The 24,581-nt window shown below is 36.8% G+C and overlaps 1 protein-coding gene across 5 annotated transcripts in view; it reads right to left on the minus strand.

Moving 5' to 3' along the window:
- The window catches only part of SLC17A1 (solute carrier family 17 member 1), a 69,447-nt gene that overhangs the window by 32,915 nt on the left and 11,951 nt on the right, over positions 1–24,581 (minus strand). For 2 of the 5 annotated variants that reach the window (XM_012741360.3, XM_076010507.1), the window contains exons 1-6: positions 17,808–18,285; positions 16,281–16,364; positions 12,080–12,252; positions 5,745–5,978; positions 5,573–5,660; positions 5,133–5,219 (exon numbers count right to left, since the gene is read on the minus strand). In XM_012741360.3, the coding sequence (XP_012596814.1) occupies positions 5,133–5,219; positions 5,573–5,660; positions 5,745–5,978; positions 12,080–12,252; positions 16,281–16,308 (610 nt within the window). In that variant the 5' untranslated portion in view covers positions 16,309–16,364; positions 17,808–18,285. Of the gene's footprint in view, positions 1–5,132; positions 5,220–5,572; positions 5,661–5,744; positions 5,979–12,079; positions 12,253–16,280; positions 16,365–17,807; positions 18,292–24,581 lie in introns of those variants that run through there. The other 3 variants (XM_076010508.1, XM_076010510.1, XM_076010509.1) reach the window with 3 other exon arrangements.

Raw genomic sequence — 24,581 nt, forward strand, 5'->3', positions numbered from 1 at the left:
AGGCCCTCATCTCTGAGCCTGCACAGGGCTTGACAATCACACAGTTTCGAGAGCTTGACCTCTGTCATGTTCCTGAGCTACAGCACAAGCTTCAGGGATTATCTAAGTTCTATAAGAGTTTGCTAAATTGAGACTAGGGTCCTTAGAGACAGAGAAATAAACCCAGACTCCTTCTTACCTCTCTGATATTAACATGAAGCACAGAGTTGATAAAAGCTGGGTTGTATTACAAGCATAATGTTATTTGTCCATAATCAGGTTATACTAGTAACCCAATTATGGGGAATCCTCTGTTAGGACAAGAAGTATGTAGTGCTCACCAGTCACTCTTCCAGAAATTCATTCATTCATTTGACAAATACAGATTAAACTATGTACCATGCACTTATTCAAAGTACTGAGGATACTGTAGTGAATGAATCCCTGCCTTCGTAGAATTGACCAAAATTCTGACAAAATCCCTGTCTTCATAGAATTGACTTTCTAGTTGATGAGAAAGTGATTATTTTATTCAACCCTCAAAAAAATTCAGATAATGCTATTATTATCACTTTTTCAAAATGAGAAAACTGAGACTCATAAGGATCATGTTACTTGCCCAGGGACACATGGTTAGTAAGTGGTAATTGACCCTTAAGCATGAATTATATTGTTCAGGGAGGGAATATAGCCCTAGAGGAGGAGGCTGTGGCAGAGCTCTGAAGACAGGTTAACAGTTAACAGCAAGTAAAAATGGGTGAGTTAGCAAAAGAGACTGAGAAAAGATGACCAGAAGGATGAAGTCCAATGCAGGGAGGGCATAGTCAAAGAAACTGAGATGAAAAGGAATGGCCTGGGAGCTTTAATAAAGAATCAGAAGGAAATGCTGGACATTGAAAACACTATAATGGAAGTGAAGAATGCCTTTAATGGATGCATCAATTGACTGGACATGACCAAGAAAGAATCAGTGAACTTGACAAAATGGCAATAAAAATTTCCAAACCTGAATTTCAAAGACAGAAAAAGAATGAAAAAGACAGAACAGAATAGCCAAGAACTGTGGGACAATTGTAAAAGGGATAACATATATGTAATGAAAAATACCAGAAGGGGAAGAAAGAGAAAGAAACTTAAGAAATATTTGAAGCAATAATTACTGAGAATTTCTTAAAATTAATGATAGACCTAACTACAGATACAGGAACCTCAGAGAACACCAAGAAAGATAAATAACAAAAATTTACACTCAGGAGTGTCATATTCAACTGCAGAAAACCAAAGACAAAGAAAATTTTGAAAGAAGCTAGAGGAAAAAAGTGACCTGGAAAGTCAGCTTTAAATTTAGAATTCTGCTAGCCACAAATCCCTGCCTGGCCACTGGTCTGGTCTTCTATTCCTACCCAGATCCCTTCCCCACATCATTAGGAGTTTTGATTGGATAGGTGTAGAAATCCTTACCTTCCCCATCAGGCACCATTCATATCCTCTGCAAATAGTCCTTCTTTCCTCCCTTGGTCAATCCCTAGTGCAATGGATATTGGGAAAAGTCCTACTAGTCTGAAAAAGCCTTGGTTCTATTATGTTATTAAATATGAAATGTCCAATTTAGAATCAAAGTTAGTTTATTATATCTCAAACAAGAAGCAGTAAAATTAATCAAAATACGTGCCTAAACTATCGACACAGTTTTGTCATCTTAATGGTAGCTTGTTTATGGCAGCAGAAGAAAAGCCTGGAAAGTGAGTGGTGATGAAATTACAAGAGGCCTTTTCCACAGTGTGTTGAGAATTGACTATGTTTCCTTGCAAGAAGTGGTCCAAAGCCTGGAAGAAGTGGTAGGCAGGCAGTTGTTGCAAGGTCTGATGAATATAGTGGATGACAGAGAGTTTCCAAGTCCAGCCTCTGTAGTTTGAGCAGCATTGTTTGTGCAACATGTGGTTCAGCCTTGTCTTACAAGAGTTTTGGCCTGTCTCTTTTTACCAATCTCTGCTGCTTAATCATAAGCATTTCATCCAGTTGGTTGCAGTAGACATCCGCTGTAATAGATTGATTGGGTTTCATGAAGCATACCAGAGCTGGACCAACAAACAGACACTGTTAGTTTTTTTTGATGAATATTCAGTTTTGGACTGTGTTTCAACACTTCATCTTTATCTAACCATTGTCCTGAATGTTTGCGAATGTCAAAAAGAATTCATTTTTCATCACATATAACAAACAATACAGTGTAGAAATGGTTCACTTTTCTGTCATGACAGCAAAGAAAGGCAAGCTTCGAAACGATTTCTCTTCTGATGCTTGTTTAATACAATGTGGCACTCATCCATCCAGCTTCTTTACCTTGCTGATTTGTTTCACATGGTCCAATATTGTTGGAACAGTAATGTCAAACCTTGCTGCTAATTCATGTGTGGGTTGATCTGGTTTCTCTTCCACTTCAGCTTTCAGTTCATCATTATCCACTTTGGTCTCAGGTCACCCATGTGGCTCAGTTTCAAAATTAAAATCACCAGAATAGAACTTCTCAAGCCATCCTTGTACTGTGCATTCATTGGCCACATTCTTCCTAAACTCTTCATTGATATTACGAGCTCTCTGTGGTGCATTGGTTCCATGATGGAAGTCATATTTGAAAATAACATGAATTTTTGACTTATTCATGGTTTCACAAAAATTGTTCTAAAAAAAATTTGAAAGATAGTAATCAAAAGCCAAAATGTACATTTGAAAGACTGAGGTTGTACCTTCACAATAAAAATAAACCAAGAAGTGCCAATGTGAAATGTCAGAGATATCACCTGTCAAACTTTCCTTAGTACTTAAGGAAATTGGATATTTCATACTTAAATCATTCCAGATTTCATACTTAAAACATTTCAGGAGCAATGACAAGAAGGAAGGTCATGGGCTCTAATGAGCCTACTGTCTTGGCCTGGCAGACTCCCTGCCTTATGAAGAGAACCTCATTGGAGAGAAGCCCAAATGAGCTCTCTACAGTGTAGAATCCAGGGCAAAGGCCCTTTTGCCTGGGCCTCAGTGCAGCTTTGATGGAAGCCATAGGTGATCTTGACAAGGGCGATGTTGATGAGACAGTAGGTCAAACACTAGTCAGATGAAAGTTGAGCGAATGAAAAGCTAGGAAATGTGGGCAGTGAGTACAGATAGATCGTACAATAATTTTAATTATCAAAAGGAGGTTACTTGAGATTAAATACAGGGAACCATTTTAGAGATTCAAGAAGAGTTGAGAAGTTTGAAGTAGTCTTTGGAGACAAATGGCAGGCGGTTTTAAGTGCAAGTGCAAGTGTGTGATACAATTTGCTCTATTAGGTAATCTACAGCACTTAGTAGCTACTTACACATCTTTAAAACACTATTCAGATTTGTTTAACTTTATTGACAAGAATATTCAAATAGAGTTTAAAAACAATCTTGGTTTTAGTTATGCCTCTGCCACTAACTTGGGCAGGTCATTTGACAACTGTGGGTGTCATGTGACTCACAGGAAAAGGGTTGTGGGAGTAGGTATCTAAATACCTAAATTTTACTGCCATCTAAGCCCTTTTCCTCTATTCTCAGTGATAAGTGAAAAGCGTGTGAAGCACTTCACCATAAAGCTATAGATTCATAGTATAATGTATAGTCCCTTCTTTGAGTTTCATGGGGCCACGCATCATAATTGCAAGTGGCTATGCTGCTGTACATAATCTTGTATTAGGAATACAACGTGAATATTGGATATCATCCAACTCCTGACCAGCAATATGAGGCAGCATTAATTACTGAAATGTCCTTACATGGAGTCAAAACCTAACCTCCCTGTAGTTTCTGCATATTTGGTTTTGTTTTGTAATGCAGAAGACGTCTGCATTTCTCTTATATGACAGCCCCACAAGACATGCTCTCTCATTTTCTTTTCTTCAGGCTAGAAAGTCCCAGCTTTCTCAGCTCTTTTCCTGATACAGGGTTTGTGTTCCATCACTAGATTGACCATTACCTATTTCTGATGACTAACACAGTGATTAAAAGCAATGGAATTTTGAGGATGCAAGATATGTTTTCACTTTATAGCTCTGCCATCTGCTCACTATGTGTATTGGGTATCTTCTGTTTGTCACCATAGATGTGTTGTCCATCCTTCTTTATCCTGCTCTGGCTACAGATGGCTGATTTGGGTAAACATGAGAAAGCCCCCATGTCCTCTGCTTTCTAGCTGGATTTGGCCAACAGAAATCCCAGGCAGAGATGAGAGGGAGAGAATTGAGTGAGATTAAGGTATCTTTTCAAACTCTAGCTCTTTCCCTCCTAGGAGAACCTCAATCTAGAGGTCATTGTGTGAAAAATCATGGGTCCTTTCAAGGTGTCTTGCTCTATAAGACTCTCTCTTAATGGATTCTGATAGCTACTTCCTTGCTTGTCACCTTTGGACGTGGCAATGGTCCTAGCTCCTATAATGCTAGCCCCAGGTTACTGCACTATCCCTGTGATCCCACCACATCTCATGCCTACCTTTATAAATAATCATTTTGTAAATAGATCCTTCTGAATTTACCCTGAGTATATGACTTGGGGAAAGTTGCCTAAGCCTTTATAAGTTTCCTCACTTGTCAAATGGGCATATAGCACCCATCCACAATCCCTTATTCACAAATCTGAAACCAAGATCTGAAAGACAAAAGTGATTTTATAACTTATCTGTCAACCTCAACTTTTTATAGTTTTTTATACTAATTTGTGTGAATTTTATTTTTTACTGCATAAATTAATGTGTTTGATTGTGGGATGGTGCTACACATCATGCGTGGAGTGTTAAGTATAAATAGTATACTCATCATGGTATCTTTCTGAAATCTGAGAATTTATCATTTGATAATCCCTTTTCCAAAGTTTCATATAAAGCATGTATCTATCATACCTACATTATAGAATTATAAGTTATGTACAAAAATACATGTACAGTTCTAAGCATGATGCTTTGTTTGTGATAGGAACTTAGTGAATGTTGACTTCTTTCTCTCCTTCAGTGGGGTTCATGATTTTTAATATTAACCTCACATAAATTATTATATTATATTACATTAGGTTTTTATTTTTCATTTTTTCTTCTTATATTCCGAATAATAACTAGGATTTTATAGAAGGAGACTCACCAAAAATATAGAAGACCATGGGCCAGCCCAGAGAGTCACAGATGATTCCAGTCACAAGCAGGACAATGAAGGGTCCCAGCATAAGCCCTAATCAGAAGGCACAAAGAGCACCCCTAATTAATACAGGCATCTGAAAGTAGAGGTAATGTAGCCTCATTGTAGCAACGAACAATTTTCTGTGAAATAAATCTGTATAGCATAATGCCAATTAGAAGAAAAGGGAATATTTGCTTTTCTCTCTCTTTTTCCCTGTTCTTTGAGATAACAATACCTCTTCTCCATTCTAGACAATTTTCTTATCTTTAAAACAAGAATACTGAAATAGATGATTTCTAAAGCCCTTAACAGTTCAAAACACACACATTTCTTATGCTCTAGGGAAGAACGTAATACAATGAGATGAAAATGGGATTCAACCATTCTAGGCTCTAAGCCCTTACCTGATAGACTCATAGAAGTCAGTCGGCCTCGTTCCAGGGGAGGAGCCCATTTGACCCATACTTCATGCTGAGCTGTTATTACTGTTGCCTGAAATGAGAAGGATTAGGACATTTGAACTCTAATACTTTCTGTGAATTTAAGCCTTGTTCAGTTTTTGCATTATCTTAATACCTGGGATATTCCCTGGACTACACGACATGCAATGACCCAAGTTTCTCCAACTTCAGCTGCTGGTGGGATGAACAGACTTAACAGAGAGCTGAGGAATAATGCACATCCAACCATTTTCTTAACAGAGTATATTCCAGATAAGTATCCAACAGGAATTTGGATGAAGACTACACCATAGAAGCTGGAACTGAAGATGATCCCCTGGATTTCAGGGCTCCAATTATACACGGGGTTCTGAAAGAAAAGGGGAGACACATCTAACCACTCTGCATGTAGGAGATTTACTGTGACATTCAGGGATTCAGGAAAACTCGTCTTCAGGGGCTCATCCCATGTAAAGTAGGTTCCTTCTTCCTAACACTTGTTGTCACAGGACTTTCTTTATTCCATTATGACATCATTTCTTGTATGCATTTGCATTTTATCATTGATATCTTCAACGATAAAGTCCTTATAGCCAAGGGCACCATCTGTACCTCCAGAAGCTGTCACAGCATAGACATCTAATACTTGTTTATTGAATGTTGCTAAACTGCATGTAAACTCTCCCGATGAGTTCTGCATAGCACTACATGTACTGCAATAGTTAATTTCCTGTACTGCATGGTACTACATACACTGCAATAGTTAATTTCCTCTTGCTCCTCCTCTAGCTCCTTCATTAATTTAAGCTTATTCACTTCAAAGTTATCTTATTCACTTGAGTTATCTTTGATGTAAATTGGAAAAATGACCTGGCAGAGAAAAAAGAAGGAAAGGAAGAAGAGAGAAAGGGAGGGAGGGATGAAAAGAATGGGAATTGTGAGAAAAAGGAACACATTTTTAAGCCCATGTTTATCTATCCCAACAGCCAATCAAAGCAGCTCCAGAAAGGAAAAAAAATGTAGTTCTTTTCTAAGAACATTCTAAATATCAACTTTAAACTCTAAACATAAGAAACTGCAATCCAAGAACAAATATCACAATGATCATTGTACTTAATGACTATTGAGACTGGGTACTCAAAGGGGTCAACACAGTTCAGAGGTCATCCTTAGGTATTGTCTGGCAGGATATTATGATCAAGCTTAATCTACCAAAAGTGGAAGCCAAAGTGCCTCTATGATTTGATATGGACCTGCTTTGGGAGCAGACAGAATCACCTGGATATCTCAAGTTATGTTTCCCCCTATGTACACTGTTTCTAGAGAAAAAAGTAGCGATAAAGCAAACCATGAAGAGCTCTCAGTATGAGCTGTGAAAATGACTGCATAGGACAGTGAAGATAAAGATCATTTCTCTTCCTTTACTTGGCTCAGATGTGGCATATTTTTTCCCAGGAATGGATTCATTTGTCCATTCCTAGGTTAGAGAGCCTTCTATAGTTTTGTTACTTTACTAAAGGCTGAGAAAAGAAATTCTGAATGTTGAACTTATTGTTGAGACTATGGAGGAGGAGGTGGCATATGTTTTTGGACTCATTGAACAGAGAGAAACCTTAATGGTAGTAGGGGAGGACAGGATAAAGCTTCTTTGGAAGCTTAAGACAGTCCCATTCTCTAAACTTTTTGTTAGTTGCATAATTAGGAGGAACATCTTAAGAAATGAAGAGTAGCTGGGTGATATTTTTGGTTGAATATTAAATAAGGAAATAGGTAGGAATTCATGCATTTTTTCTCATCACTGTAATCTTATTCCTCCATTCCTCTTTTTTCACTCCTTTTCAAGATTCTGTCACCCTATAGCTGTGGCCTCTGGATAGAAATGTCTCTCTTGGATGGAAAAGGACTTACATGGAGAGATCCGGTAGGAGTGTCGCTCAAGGATAGTGAATAATAACCAATGAGGCATATTCCTATAGCAGCCAGGCAGTCAAGGAAGTTCCAGATCTTTTCCATTGAGGGGAGAGGGCTATCCAGAATGCTCTGTCAGGTTTTTTTTTGTTTTGTTTTGTTTTTAATCACAGGAAGCACCAGGGAAATTAATATTCACCCTTACCCATATCAGGTGGGTAATATATGTCTGCTGATACCCGTATCAGCAGACATTTGTTCAACTCTCTCTGTGTGCATGAACAGATCACTCAAGATCTCAAATAGTTTTTCTTATCACTCTCCATAGTAGAATGTAGAAAAGAGCCCACTAGAGTTGGATTAAAGTCCCAGGGGAAATGATAAACAAAAAAGAGACCTGCTCTCTCTTTTACCTTGAAGTGTTTGTCCTTAGGAACAGCACAGTTTGTGCAACCCTGGAAGCATTACCTTGAGACATTGTTTTGAAGTCTGCCTCCCTTCTTTGCTTTGGGAGGCATGTCTTTCCATTCCTTTACTTTTAAACCCTCTACATGAGAAGGGAGCCCTCAGTAACCAGCTTCACTCTCCTGTCATTGTTCCCTGCTTGCATCTTGTTGCTGGCATGACACTTTCATACCTTGAGATATCCAGGTGATTTTATCTGCCTCCAAAACAGGTCCATATCAAATCATAAAGGCACTTTGGCTTCCACTTTGGTAGATTAGGCCTGATCATAATATCCTGCCAGACAATACCTAAGAATGACCTCTGAACTGTGTTGACCTATTTGACTACCCAGTCTCAATAGTCATTGTTTTTAAGTACAATGCTCATTGTGATATTTGTTCTTGGATTGCAGTTTCTTATATTTAGAGTATAAAGTTGATATTTAGAATGTTCTTAGAAAATAACTACATTTTTTATTCCTTTCTGGAGCTGCTTTGATTGGCTGTTGGGATAGATAAGCATGGGCTTCAAAATGTGTTCCTCCTAGTTTTCTCACATTTCCCATTCTTTTCTTCCCTCACTCCCATATTTCCTCCCTCTCTCTCTCTTCTGTCTTTTCTTCTTTTTTCTCTGCCAGGCCATTTTTCAAATTTACAACAAAGATAACTCAAGTGTTGGTATCTGTTAGTATCTGTCACTCTTTACATGAGGAGTGACATTTTATTTTTAAGATGACTACAGAGCTATTTTTAGATATGTTTTTAGTAAAATTTTGAACCAGCAACTTTTTAATTAAACATCTTCCAGTGTTAAGTAGGTGAAAAATGTCCATAGGCAAGTCTGCCTGTTCTCTGTCATTGTCCTTTGTCTTCCTGAATCCCTTAGGAGTTCTTTCACCCTCCTACTTTTGGGTGTGCATGTCTGGAGTTTGTAGTGGGTTGTTTGTAAAGCTGGAGGCCTTTGTTCTTTTTTTTTTTTTTTCCTACAAAATGTGAACTTCGTTATGTTTTTTTGCTACCAAACTGTGAATAATTGAAAGAATGGACACCTTTTGTGATGGTTGACGTCTCTCAGGAATAAGCTGGATCTCCGATGTTTTGGGGATGCTCTGAGTCCCAAAAATTGATAACCAGAAAAGTATCTTTGTTTGTCTACTATATCCATTTTCCAGTTTTAATTAAACTTCAAATTTTGTTTCACATTAAAAAAAAGTCCCTGGACTCAGACTGAAACTTCACACACCAGGAAGATAAAACCTAGTTTATATTTCCCTATTCAGTGCATAAACTATTTGTCATTATATGAAGTAGTCCACATATAAATGTGTAAATTACCCTACATAAATCTTATGAATAAATATATATACATTTGTATAGGTCATATAAATGAATAAGAGATATATAATACCTAAATAGGTAAAATGGACCAAGAGTATCAACAGATAATTTACGAGAGAAAAAATTGAAATGATCAATAAACATAAGTCACAGAATAAATAAATAAAAATAAATTAAATATTTAAATATTAATTAAATATTAAATAAACAAAAATGTGTAATCCCATTAATAATGAAAGAATATCTATTTTAAAGTTATGGTAGAATTTCTAAGTATCAGATTGGTAAAATTTAAATAGAATAATGACACATACTCCTTGACTTTGATGACAGGGAGAAAAGTGACAACAGAATACTCCGCATTCACCTTCTTTCTCGCCTTTATTCCTCCTCTATACTAGTGTCCCTTACTGTGGTATCTCTGTGGTATCTATTCTTCCTTATTTTCCTTGTTATTTTGTCTTCTTTTCTAGAATGTTCTGTCTTTTTCATAATCTTTCTCTGTCAGTTTCCTTTTTTCATTCATCTGCTGTCTGAGCATAGCCTCGTGTTGTCTGGCCATGTCTTCTTTGAGCTCTCATTGGTATCACACTACGGTGTTCTTTCCATAGCTACAATTGCTTCACTAATTTTTAGGTTCATTTTGTAATGTTAGGTTATAATTTACATCTGCTTTGTGGAAATAATTTTCTGGTGATTTTAACTAATTATGTGTTCTATTTCTTCAGTTTTCATATAGTACCTTTGTATAGTAATAAACTGCATTGTAGCAGGAAGTTACATGGGGGCAATAGTGGTTGTGAATGTGGTAGAGAAATGTTCCAAGCTCCATATCTTCAAGAGTCCCCTTCTCTTTTGCTATAGTGGAGGATCTAAAATACAGGCCCTTTGAAGGAGTAGTCATTTCTCTAGAAAATAGGGCTCTTTATTTAAACTGAAGCAACAGAATACTACAAGTATTTAAGAATATAATTTAAGAAAACACTTTTGAATAAAATAAATTTTTGATAATTGACACAATAAACTGTGTATATGTATATACTTGTGAAACCATCACCACAGTCAAGATAGTAAACATATTTTTCATCTCTAAAAGTTTCCTCTTACTTTCCCTCCTGCCTCTTCCCTGCCACTGGTCTGCTGCCTGTTGCTATAACTTTGTTTTCATTTTCTAGACATTTTGTATAAATGGAGTCCTATAGTACATACTCTATTTTTTTGTCTGGCTTATTTTACTCAGTACAATTAGTTTAAGTTTCATCCATGTTGTTGAGTGTGACAATAGTTCATTCCATTTTAGTGCTAAGTGGTAGTACTCCATTTTATGGGTGTGTCATAGTTTGTTCGTTCATTCACCTATTGATGGACATTTAGGTTGTTTCCGGTTTTTTGGCTATTAGAAATAAAGCTATTCTGAACATTTATGTACAAGTCTCTGTATGGACATGTGCTTTTATTTTTCTTAAATAAATACCTAGTAGTGGAATGGCTGTATCATGTGGTAGGTGTGTGCTTAATTTTTAATGAAATGACGGAGTATATTCTAAAGTAGTTGTACAATTTTGTATTCTCACAATCAGTATTGGAGAATTCCAGTTCCTCCACATTTTTGCCAACACTAGGTAGGTCCAATCTTTATAATTTTAGCTATTTGAATCAGTATGTGGTGATATATCTTTGTGAACTTAATGTTTGTCCCCAATAACTAATGATGTACTAATGATGTAGAGCATCTTTTCATGTGAGTATTTGCCATTCACGTATCTCCTTTGGTGAAGTATCTGTTCACATCTTTTTCCCATTTTTTTATTGGGTTGTCTATTTTTTTTAAATTCAGTTTTGAGAGAAGTTCTTTATTGGGTATGATTTGCAAACATTTATCCCTCTCTCTAGCTTGTCTTCTCATTCTTCTAATAGTATCTTGAATTTTGATGAAGTCCAATTTTATGTTTGTTCTTTTGTGTATCCTTATTTCTGTTTTAGTTCCCTTGATTTCTAGTATTTCTTTCTTATTCTTTTTATATTATAGTTTTCATCTCTCTACTGATATTACCTATCTTGTATTGCATGTTGCCTGCTTTTTCCATTAGTGCCCTTAACATATTAATATTAATTATAGTTATTTTATTTTAATAAATTCTCTGTCTAGGAATTCCTACATATGTGTCTTTTCTGAGCCTGGTTCTAATGATTAATTTAACAATTCAAGGTATAGTACATTGCATATAGAATGTTATTTTTAATCTAAAATGGGGTGAAAATTTTTAAAAAGTTCATATTTGTTTGTATATTTATAAAGAACATAGGGAGAATGTAGTGAAAAAATATTCTTCCCACCCATTTTTATTTTTTCCTTCATCTATACTTTCTCACAGATAAAAACTCATTAGCTTTCAGGGATAAAATCAATGAAATGTTTAAATATACTGCATGTTTAGGAAGTTAAATAAAAAATAGAATATGTCTTCTCCTTCTACTTCTGGTTTAAAAGTTTTTCCTTTTTTTCTCTGGTCCAAACTTCTTGATTATAAAGAAGCGCTAACTCTTGGGTTTTATTCTTCCTCACATATAAGTATTAACATAAGCCCTTCAGAAATATTGAGGAATACTTTAATCATGCTACATGTTTATTTAGGTTCTTGCTGGCAAGGTAGATAAAGACTTGAGCTTCTTTTTCTAATTATTATTGTCATATCAATAACATTCAACCTTTACAAAAATTATAATAATTAGCAAACAAATTTTAAACACTTGACTGCGGGCAATACTTTTTATATACCTTCGTGTTATCCTGGAGCTTCTTTGTAGATGTGTTGGTCAAGCCATGTGGATCTGTGCTGTTCACCATGGCTACCATTGTGAGGCTCAGACAAGTGCGCTGTGCCGTTACTAAAACATTGCAGCAGTGCAGGAGGAGAGACAGTCCATAGCGAAAAGAACAAAAACCTGGAACTAGGAAGTAGAACAGAATTAATTGTTAATTGTTAACACAGTGAGATAAAAAACATACTTTAACTTTAGGAGGGCCAATCAGAAATTTGGAGCCCTAGATATTAATCTAAAATTTTGTTGTTACTTAATGGCCTTTGAGAAATTACTAGAATTGCTATATAACAGGAAGATGTATGATCCCATGCCCCCCTAAAATATAATCCCAACTAGAATGTTCCAAAAATTAAGCCAGTCTTCCAAGTACTTTAGCTCATGTCTATTTTAAATCTTTTATAAATACCGTGGGTTACTCTTGGAAGTAAGACTGCTTAATAAAAACAAAGACATCATCTTTCAAGAAAATTGCTTCATTTTCCAAACTTATAAGACTGCTCTGGTTGAGAAATTCACATGTGCATATTGCAGGGAAAAACTGTATTTCAAAAAATGCAATCACTTGTTGAGATAGTATCAATCTAGATTAATCAGTGTAGTGTTGTAAGCCAAACACATTCATCAATAGAAGAAAGTAGGGAGTCTAGAGACAGATTCACGGATATGGTCAAATACTTTCAGATAAATGTACTAATGCAATTCAATGGAGAAAATTAAAGTTATTTTTCAATGAATGACATTTTCAAGAGAAATATAAATATATGTCTACAAAAAGACATGTACAGAAATATTTATAGCAGCTTTATTCAAAGTAGCAAAATGTTTAGAAAAGACGAACATATTGTGGTATATTAATACAATGCATATTACTCAGAAATAAAAAGGAAGGAACTGCTGATACACTCAACAATCTGGATGAATCTGGATGAATTTCAACAAAAATATACTCAGTTAAAGACGCTAGACACCAATGAGTCTATACTATCGGAATTTGTCTTTATGAAGTTCAAAAACAGGTATAGTTAGTCTATATGGCCCTCTTCATCTCCAAAGCCAGCAATGGGAATCTACTTTATGTTATATCTCTCTGACACTTTGAATCTCTTCAATTCTTCTTTCTGTCTCTGACCTCTAGACCCAGATTTCAAGGGGTCATGTGATTAGATAAGTCCTACCTCCATAATTTCCCTATTTAAGATCAACTGATTTGGGACCACAATGACATCTGCAAAACCCCATCAAGCAGCATGCAGCACCTAGCTTAGTGTTTGTTTAAATAAGTGGGAGAAGGCATGTATGCACCAGGAGCTGGGTATCTCAGGGATAATCTTAGAATTCTGCCTACCACAGTCCACCCTCAAGCCTTTAAAGATTCATGTCAATGCCACTCACAAAATACATTCACCACATCCCAAGGTTCCCAAATCTTTCATCTTATTACAGTATCAGCTCAAGTCTAAAACTTCATTGAAATGTCATTAGCACAAAGTCCAAAATCTCATCATCTAAATCAGTTGTGGATGAGGCTCCTAGAGTAATCCATCCTAGGGCACAATTTCTATTGGTGGACTTGTGATACTGAAGAGACAGTTATGTGCCCCTAACACTTTCACCATATAATGGTGGAACAGGCATAGAATAAAGTTATAGACATTCCAGCTCCAAAAGGGGGAAAATGGAGGAAAAAAGTAGTCACTGATCTACGAAAGTTTTGAAGTTCAGCCAGACAAGTGATAGGTTTTTCATGATACCTGGAGATAATCCTGTGGCTCTACCCTCTGGGCTCTCGGCTCTATCTTCTGTGCTTATGGTTCCATAAGAATACAACAGGGGCTGGGAATCTTGACAGTCATCTTAGAATTCTGTCTACCACACATCCATAATTAACTAAGAGTTTTTATTATAAATAAATGTTAACTTCATAAAGAGGTTTTTTAAATCCATTGAGAAGATCATATAGTTTTCCTTTTTTAATGAATTGGTGTTGAATGACATTTATATATTTTCCAATATTAAACTACTCTTTCATTCCTAGAAAAACCCTGATTTAGTTTTAGTGACTTAAAATGTTTTTATGAATTCTTAGACTTGTTTTGCTAATATTTTATTTAGGATTTGTGTATCTTTACTTATGATTTATAGGGCTCTTTTGCTTAATATAATCTATCTGGAGCTATTTTATTAGATATATAAATATTTTAATATAATCCAACTGAATTGAATTTTATATTATTAGGCAACATTCTTATAAAATTGTTTAAAGTACTAAAAGATTTTAAACAAATTAGATGTCTTTAAATTAGTGACCAGTTAAATAAATTATGTCTATCCATACAAAAGTCATTTGCAATTCTAAAACATTCTGAGGCAACTTTCTATGTAAACATTTAGAATACTTTTTAGATATATTGTTAAATGAAAAAAAAGCATTAGTATCTGACAAACAGTTGGCTGGTTTTCTGGACTGAGCTTCCATTGTAAACAGATAAGAATATTAGATAAAATATGTTTAAAATAAACCATTTCATTAAAAACATGGATGATGATCTAGCAGGAAAGATGGACTATTCGGCCAATACTTAATGAAACATAAGCTGAGCATTGAAGACAGATTTTTCCCTGTGGACTTTTGACCTTGAGACTTTTGGCCTTCCAGGGTACAAGGACAACAGAAATCAAATACTAACATCCTAGCAATGGGGGAGTATAGTAGGAGACCTTTTCCCAAAATGCTTAGATGATAAAGACTTACTGGGTCAATGAAGGATGTCTCCACCCTTGGCAGCAGACTGCCAAAAAAATTTGCCCTGTGTGAACCTTACAGCTGAGCAGAAGGGAAAGAAGTAATGCTCTGACAAATTTGCTCATCAGCTAGCCCTTCCTCAGATTTGTAGTCTAACCTCACTGTCTTTGGGTCATCTAAAAAATCTCAAACCACACACACACACACACACATACATGCACGAATACATGCACACCTACACATACATATACTGAGGATAGCTTGCTCCAAACCTTTCTGAACAACCCTCAAATGCAAAAGGGAAATGAATGGACCTAGAAAGCTGACCAAAGCACTGTGAGAACTTCTGGAGGAGACTAAAAAGCCTCTAGATGGTGAAGGGGAAGCAATCCTTACCATGTGCAGAGAAAGGCTCATTGTGCTAGTCAGTTAGGGGTAACTTCGAGTTTTACTCATTTTTTTCCTCTGCATTGCTCCAGGAAGACCATGAATTATGTCTAAATAAGTCATGAGTTAAAAGGAAACCACACACACACACACACACAAAGGAAACCACAAGAGAGATTCTAAAGTACTTGAGACTGAGTAACAGTAAAAATACTGCATGTTAAACTCATAGACAGAGCAAAAGTTACATCTCTAAATATGTTTATTAGAAGTGAAGAAAGAACTCAAAAACTTAGAAACTGAACAAAGTAACAGACCCTAAACAAATGGTCTAGAAGGAAGTAGACACTAAGCTAAGGACAGAAATCAATAATATATAGAATACATATATATATATATATATATAAATTTGGACATAGATGTAATGGACAATTTAAAAATCAAAATTGATACAGAAAGAAATATAAAATTTAATAGACCACTAGCATTTACATAAACTGAAAAAGTATATATTCTACTGTCCAACCCCTTTTCTGGGATTTTGTCCCCCATGACATGGACACAACTCTAAGCCAATACTGATAATTCCTTATTGTTGTTACCCTGCCCTGCTTAAAATAAACATTTTCTCTCAAAAAAAAAAATCTGCAGTAAACATCCAAGTGTTGATGCCCAAGGATGCAGTGACTCAAGAACATTCATCCTGCCTCAGTTCCTTTTATGGATCTGTCTCCTTCTGTATTAGATGGAACTAAAACAGCCCACTTTTTTCTAATAGTTTTCACCCCGTGACAAACTGACAAGTGTACAAGAATGGAAATAAGCTAAAGTGTGAGCAATAAGGGTACATAGAATCTTTATTTAGGGCTTTTTTGATGGAAAACTATAGCAGAAATGATTTTTTTCACTTACTTTCCTAAGACCTCTTATGTGTTTCCATGGTAAAATTCTCTCACATGGAATCTGTAGTGTCCTATTTAAGGAGGAGAAAGCCTGTATAATGGAACTGAGAATAAAGTGCTACCTTTCTTTGGAGGGAACCGGTTGTCCATTTGCTTGCAGGGCTGAAGTTGCTTCTGTTCTTGCTGAAGGGTTTGATTTCTATCCACTGTGAGTGCAAAACACATTGATGTCAACATAACTTAGGGAAGCAACTGACTAAACGCCACGCAGTACTTCTGTCTGATTTAAAATCTGCATCAAAGGAAAACTTGCTCCATCATACCAGTGTCCATTCAACTCCATTATGTGCTTCCTTTGCTATTTCACTTTCATGATACTTTTGGTTGATTAAAAATATACAGAAAACCTGAAAACTATGGAAAACAAAAAAAACCCCTGCCAACCCAGAATTCTATGTCCAGTTATCTCTCAAAAGTAAAGAAACAAAGACTTTATTCAACAAACAAAAATTGAGGGAACTCATTGTCAGTAGAACTGCCTTTCAAGAATGTTAAAAGAAGCCCTTCAGGCAGAAAGAGATTGCTATAGATCAGAAACTTGGCAGCACAACAAGAAAGGAAGAATGTCAGAAAAGGAATAAGTAATTTTTTTTTTCTTTTTCTGAATCTTAATACAGCTGAAAGATAACTAAGCTTGTTAATATCACCGGTTGAGCAGCAGCACATCACCCCCACATGCACCTGTCTGTATCTTCAGTATCTATGGATGGAGCAGCCAGTGCTGCCAAGTCCCCATTTTATGGCAGGAAGTTCAGCAAAGCAGATAAATGGGAATGAAGCAGTCTCAAATCAGGCAACTCCTTATGATCAGAATTCAGCACCAACATGCATTGATCAGTCTAGACCTCAAGATTTGACCACATCAGTATATATGACACCAGGTGCCCCAAAGATACCTACACCCTAAGATTGGATTTGCAAAGTATTTTTGAATGAGCAATTTGTCAACCACTGTTGTTGCACATTGGAGCCTCTTCTGGAGTTGCTATTTATTCAATACACACATAAACACACACATTAAAAACTTAACACATGCATACCACACACACACACACACATCACCCATACAAACATACCCCACACATACATACAGTATAAACACACAGTGCAACCCCCCTCAGGCTCCCTACTCACATACTCCATACATATATATAAACAAGACATACAAACACATTGCAATACCATGTACACAATGCACGTGCAAACTACACACACCATACACACATAATCACACACACACAAGCCACAGACACATTCATACCATAAACACACGGTGCACCACCCACGTCACAGACACACCACACCTCTTACAGCGGCACAAGCACTACACGCCACACAACACATACTTCTCTTTCCTTGTGTCCTTGTGCACAGCTGTCTACCTCACACTCATTCCTAAAATATGTTTTTTTCTTTCCCTTGTGAAAAGCCTCCGAAGATAGACATAAGCATATGCATATTTTCCCCCCAGATTTTCCCATATTGGTAAATACCTTCAATAAGTCTTCGCCAGAGAAGCCTTATTGCCCTCCGGGTAATTAAATAATTGTTTAATCATTTAATGAACAGCTTATGAAAGTAAGACTAACCTGATTTTGGAACAGAAAAGCGATTCCTTCTTCCCCTGTGTGGACTTTTTTCTCAGCTTTACGCAGTACTGAATTTCTACATTTGCCAATTTTAGCCCCATAAAGCCTTTGACAAGTCCTTTGACATCATTATGTCAAAGTTAAAAGCTTATTTTTTAACTTTATCCTTTTCTTGAATCTTCAGGGGAGTTGTATGAGTCCCAGAATGACCCAATGGACTTAAAACCTCCTGGGAGTTTGCCAGTAATTTCACAGCATATGAACAAATATCCTGCCCAGGAGGTAGAACTTGCCTGCTGTAGTACCCCCAAGATTTCTCTATTGAGGATGGCTCTGGGTATACAATGCTGTTCTCACAGGAATGCTGTGACTTTCTAAATGTCCCCTAAATGCTCTGTTAAACTTTCTTCCTGCATTCCTTCCTTCCCTCCCTTCTTTTCTTTTGTCCTTCTCTTTTCCTTCCTCTTTCTTTCCCTCCTTCCTTTAATTCCCTCCTCCCTTCTCCCTGTCTCTGCTCTGCCTCCGTCCCCCACACTCATCTGTTTGACATTCAGCATACTCAGAAAGAGGTACACTTCACTGAGATGTGTCCTCTGAAAGGTGTGACATCCTCATGACTTTTCCTGCTATGACTCTGTAAGCTCTGGTTCAGCTACCTGGCTATAGCAATACTTGGGAGCACTTTTAACTTGGAACTCTTTGAAGGTGAAAAATCAGAAACATCTTAAGCCCTGGAATCATTGATTTTGTTTTTGTTTTTTTTTTTCTTTTTAGTGCTTGGGGAGAGATGTAAAGTGATTTTGCACTATAGATAATGTATCATATACTTAGTAAGCATTTTTATTTTTCATTATGCTTTTAAAGTGCCTGTTAAATGTTTGGCACATAGCAGATGCTCTATAAATAGACCAGTTATTTTTTCTGTAAAGAAATGTAAATCTTTAACCCCTTTGCTCAAGAGACTTTGATGTCTTGTAATTTGGATTTTTTTCTTCTTGTGTTATAGAATGTCTGAATTGTCTGTTCTGTTTGATTCTATTTCTGGCACTTTCTGATTGAGAGCCCTGGGTCAGCAGTTGTTCAAAGTTCACCTCCATCTGGCCTCAATGTCACAGGTTCTAGGTACTGATTACCTAAAAGGAACCATCTTTCTGTTTGCTGTTCCCAGAGCTTTCTGTGAGGTTCTTTGAAATTACTTCTTCTGGATTCTGGGTTTTACTAAGTTTTTTAATTTAGCATTTTATTATGGAAAATTTCAAACATACAAAAAAAAAATAGAACAGTCTAAAATAACCATGTGCTTATTAACCAGCTTCAACAATTATCAATATTTGTTTTCATATCCAATGGCTGTTTTCTGTAGCATTTTAAAGCAAATCTCAGACATTATGTTATTTCTTCTATACAAAGTTCAGCATGGATATTTAATTCATTAGGACTTTAAACAGTGTAACTAACATACCATTGACACATCTAGTAAATACATAATAATCCCTTAATATCATGTAATATCCAACCATTATGGCAATTTTCTCAATTGCTTCAAAGTTGTTTCCTTTATAAGTGCTTGATTTAAGTGATGATCCAAATAGAATCCACATAACAGCACCTAATTGTTAGGGCTCTTGAGTCTCTTATTTTATAACAATCTCCTCTCCCATTTTATACTTACTGTTACCTAAAAATAACAATAACAAAATGTGGTTATTTGCAGAGTGACCCTGAAAATGGGTCATGATTGATTTGACTGATTGCTGCCTTTTAGTGTCATTTGATATATTTTTATTCATCCGTAAACTGTTAGGGTTTAAGGATGAATAGGGTTTGGTGAATAAAGATGAAAGAGGTTTGGTTAGATTCAGTGCAAGAACACTTCAAAGGGGTACTGTATACTTCGTATTGCATCTTGTCAGGAGGCATATATGAAATAATAGCAGACTGTCTCACTTTTAGTGATGGTAGAATAACTAGTGGGTTCAGATATTCTCAGCTTGACTTATTTATTAATAAAGTTGTCATCAACTTTTCACCAGTGGCTTTTACCTATTGTTAGTAAATGTTGCCTATATCCATTATTTGATTAGAAGTTGCAAAATGGTGATTTTCTAATTCTATCATGTCTTCCTCATTTATGAACTAGAATTTTTTACAAAAAAAAGTAAATTTACCTTATCAAATATTTGCGAATCTGGAACTACAAGTTTAACAGGAAAATCATGATAAATACTTGATAAAATTTCAGAATAATGACTTAGTGCCTTAGCAAAGATGCCCAACTACAATTATGATCTCATGGATTTTATTTGATGTTTTTCATTCTGTCACAGTTCTTACTTTCTTTGATGCTCAAATTGTCCCTTCTTTGGCCAGTGGGAGTTCCTTCAAATTGGTTTTCATGTCATTATAACACGACTCTTGTGGTCTTGGACAGCTTCCTTGTTTTCTAACACAAAAAAATCTTTTTCTAGCCCCCTTTATATATTTCCTATTCTCAGACCAGGACTCTTAAAAAATGCTGGTTCTTTTTAGTAGAAGATAATGTTTAGAGACCATGTTGTGATGTGGTCATTACTTCTGGGTCTCATTGCTTCTAGACCTTTTCAGTGGAAGAACTTGAAAAAAAGAATTTTTTTAATTATAAATTTTTCTTAAATTTCCAATTCAAATTTTAAGATTAGAGTGATTTTCAAAATTCCTTTGACTTATATTCTTACATATTACTCTTATGTTGAACATCTTTGTTCCTAATAAATATACTTTTTTGCTTTATTATAATATATCTATATTAATATCAAAATAACACTAATAGTATAACCAAAATAATATCAAAATAACACTAATACTATTACCTTCTTCAGGAGCAGGCCCTCAGATGAAGATTTGTGTAAAAGTTGTATAATAATGTTTTCAGGAAAATAAACAAACAACAAAAATAGGAAGTTGAGAAGTAGGCAGAAGAGGTGAAGCAAGGGTATGGTAACAAACCAAGTCTGGAAGAAGATCATTTTGGACTAATCTTACAAAGGAGCAGTGGGAACAGTGCTGGCCACACCTCAGAGTTGTCCTAACCACAGTTAGAGGAGTTGGAATATTTATATGCAGCACCCATCAATGGGTGGCTATGGCTACTTTAGGTAGGTCCTAATTTCTGGCGAGTACAGATAAAGCGTTTTCCAGCAGCTCAGGAGCAGCCCTTGGACTAAGTTCTGAGCATGCTGGCTGTCGGCAGTGAAAGCACAAGGGGAGCTTTTGTACACCAAGAAATGAAGGACCCCAGAGACATGAACAGAGCACTGACAGTATCTATTACCCATTATACTGCTCAGTTCCATTCTCTCCTCTCAGCAAGTTCATTCCAGTACTCCTTTAGGAAGAAAAGAAGAGGGCTAGAGAAACATTTATGTCTCCACTGCTGCAGTTGAACCCAAGGACTTTAATGATACTAATGATCTCTCTTCTTCTACCCATTTTAGGTCCCCTCTACTCTTGGCCAGCACTTCTGCTGGTTTGGGAAGAGTGCTCATTGGGAACAATTCCCCTTACTCTTTCAGGGCCACTCTCCGAGTATAGCTGCCGTGCAGCAGCTATCCACTTTTGGCTTGCACCAATATATTGAGCCACCATATTTGTGAATCAAACCTGAGTATTTTCCTTCTTCCTTAGTAGGTCATAAGTCACCCCTGGCATGGAGAAGCATTGATGTGACAATGGTAGGTGGCATAGAGGTCTGGGCCATCTGTACATGAAGCTTTTTTGTGCCTTCTGAGTCTGCTTAAGCCAGATCCCAGATAAACTACTTCCATTGTACAATGGATTTCTTCCATGCCTGCTTGAACTTATGACTTCATGAAAATGTCTAACTCTGGTTGCAGAGTAATTTGGTCTCCCAAGGTCAGATATTCCATTTTGCCGGGACCCGGTATTGGATGAAGATCTTATTTTTAGATAGAATATAATACTGTGCTTCAGATGTCATGACCTTATTCCAGAAACCTAGGGATTTCAGCTATGACTCTCCTATTGGGACTTGATAGAGCCACTACATAGCCCCATAGGATCTAGGGGACAGTATGGTCCAAGCAGCAAGGCCACTTGTTCCACAGCTAGTTCTGTTGCAGCTTTTTATTTTTCTGGGCCCCACTCAAACCTGGCTTCCTTCCTGAGTCACCTGATACATAGAACAGTATAGTATTCCTAGGTGTAGTATATATTGCCTCTGAGTTTTATGCCTTTTTCTACCATGCATTGGGATTCTGTCTTAGTGGCAGGAGTTTCAAGATGCAATAACTTGCCTTTACCTTGTAGATGATATTCTGGCATATTCCAGACCACTGGATCCCTGTAACTTCACTTATATGGCAAGTCCCTGACACTTTGGAGGCTTTGTCTCCCTTCCTGGGGAGTGTGAATATCTTTACAGGGCATGCAGAATCCTTGTCCCTTCTTACTATTCAGTTCCAGTTGACAAAATTTCATGTGTATAGTGTAATAATGTGATGTTGAAGGTAATCAAGGTCCCCTCAGATTATGTTGTAAAATGGGTTGGAGAGTTAATATAGTCCTTGGCGAGACTGTGAAAGGGGTACTGTCGTTTATCTCAAGTTAATGAGAACTATTAATATTCTAGTCCTCCTTTCTGATAGTGTTCCAAAGAACACGCTTACCAAATCAGTACCTGCATACCAAGTAACAAAGCCTGCATTGATCTGTTTCATCTTACACGGTATATGCAATTAAGCTACCATTGGATCCTGTCTATGGTGGCCCTCCACCACCTACTACAGTCCATTTATGCTGGAGCCACATTGATGAGTTGAATGTGAATATGATAAAGATCATCACTCTAGCATCTTCTAAGTCTTTACAAATGGCATTTACTCTCTGCCATTCCACCTAGGCTGTGGTATTGCTTCTAAATTACTAATTTGCCAGGAGTGGACTATTTTGGGAATTCTTGTTTAAGCTTAAATTACATTTAATATGGAGTAACAGCAGTGTATCCCCATCTTGACAAAATTTCCTTTATCCAGCCTTACATTCATTCTGTTCCCAACACCCTGGTCCCATATTCTAAGCATCCTCTCCTTGTCCCTTCCATTTTATTGGTAAATAATCCTTTCTCTCCTTAGCAGAGGCAGCACTACATCAGTTGGGCCATACTAAAATCTGACCTAGTTATTTGCCTAGTATTTAGGTTTATTTTTTGTCAGGTATTCAAGAAAGTGAGGATAGAACTTGACTAAGCAAATATTGTCTTGCAAGGCAGCTGTATCAGGTGTGGTTTCTGCATGATCTTCAGGCAAAGGGAGGCTGCTACCCGTCAGCATAATGTTTTGGGCCATTTCTGGAGGATAAGTTTTAGGTTTTCCCAGGACTTGACTTTAGCATAAGAGATTTGTTGTGGTTCTGATTCCAGCCTTCTTTGTTTTGAACTCCTGACCTCGAGCAATCCGCCCACCTCGGCCTCCCAGAGTGCTAGGATTATAGGCATGAGCCACCTCGCCAGGCCTGATTCCAGCCTTCTTTGTGTTTCTTCTACTCTGACAAACAAATCCTGACTCTGATCTTCAGAACAGGTCTTACTCTGGCTACTGGAGATCAGGATATCTTTAAGTGCTGCCAGGCAGGTTTCCTGGATTTCATACATTTATGTAATTGGCCATCTTGAGTACATCTATGGTAATGACCAACAAATAGCCAACTTGTTATAATGGCCATTTCCCCATCTGTCTCAAATGCTAGAGGTATTGACTAAGCCAGTGCGTTTTCTTTCACCTGCATCCCATCTCCCATTTGAATGTACCACAGGAGAGAGCCTTGGCAATTGTAATGCTACAGCAGGACAGTTATCACCATTGCTCTTACTAACATCCAGGAAGTTCTTGGGCCATTTAGCTTGTGACTGATCTAACTCTGGAAGTTATCCTGAGAATCTGCAACTAAGGTTTTTTTGTGGGAACAACTGACTTAGATCAGATTATCAAGAAGTAAACCCTGACATGAATATTCCTATAAAAATTATTAGGATATATTCCTAGGAAAAACTGGCAAAGGAGGGATAAGTAGGATCTGGAAAGAATATAAAGTAAGGTCTAGCTCAATTTTTAGGGAATTTGGGAGACAGTGTGGGCTTTGCCTCATTTTTACCTAGCAGAGGCAAGGGAGATGGAGCACTTGTATCTTGATAGCAATCAGTTGTTGACTAGGATGTTGCTCCCAGGCACATCCAGGCTGGCAGGCAAAACAGACTTCTGAAGCCTGAGGGCAGCCCTCTAATAAAGAGAAATAGGTTCCAGGTGTTGGGATTGAAAGCTCATCAGGAACTGAAATGCAGCAAAATGGCAAAGGGAACTGAGGAGATAATGGGTGGAGTAATGAGAGTGTTTGCTATGATTACTGAATGCATTTGAATATTTCTTATTTTTGATGAGAAAGAATCTCTAAATTGATTTCTCCCTGAACTTCTGAACATGTACATGCACATAGTTAGGTGAGGATTATCTCCCACTGAATGTAATCTGTTTTCATTGCTAATATTCAGTGAAATATGTATATGTCTGATGTATGGAGAAGTCAAATGTGGTAGAACTCACCAGGAACCTCTTCATTAGTGACTAAAGACACTCTGGAAATGTAAACAAAAAAAACTTAACAAAAGGGATGATGGAGGCAGGCACACAATTTCAGTATTAGTGAATCATTAACAATGGTTCAGTAAATGCAGAAGAGAAGCAATTAATGGAAGAGTAAAAGTGAATGTATGGTTCAGACCCT

This window comes from Microcebus murinus, chromosome 15, assembly GCF_040939455.1.
Source record: "Microcebus murinus isolate Inina chromosome 15, M.murinus_Inina_mat1.0, whole genome shotgun sequence".
Taxonomy (NCBI): Eukaryota; Metazoa; Chordata; class Mammalia; order Primates; family Cheirogaleidae; genus Microcebus; species Microcebus murinus.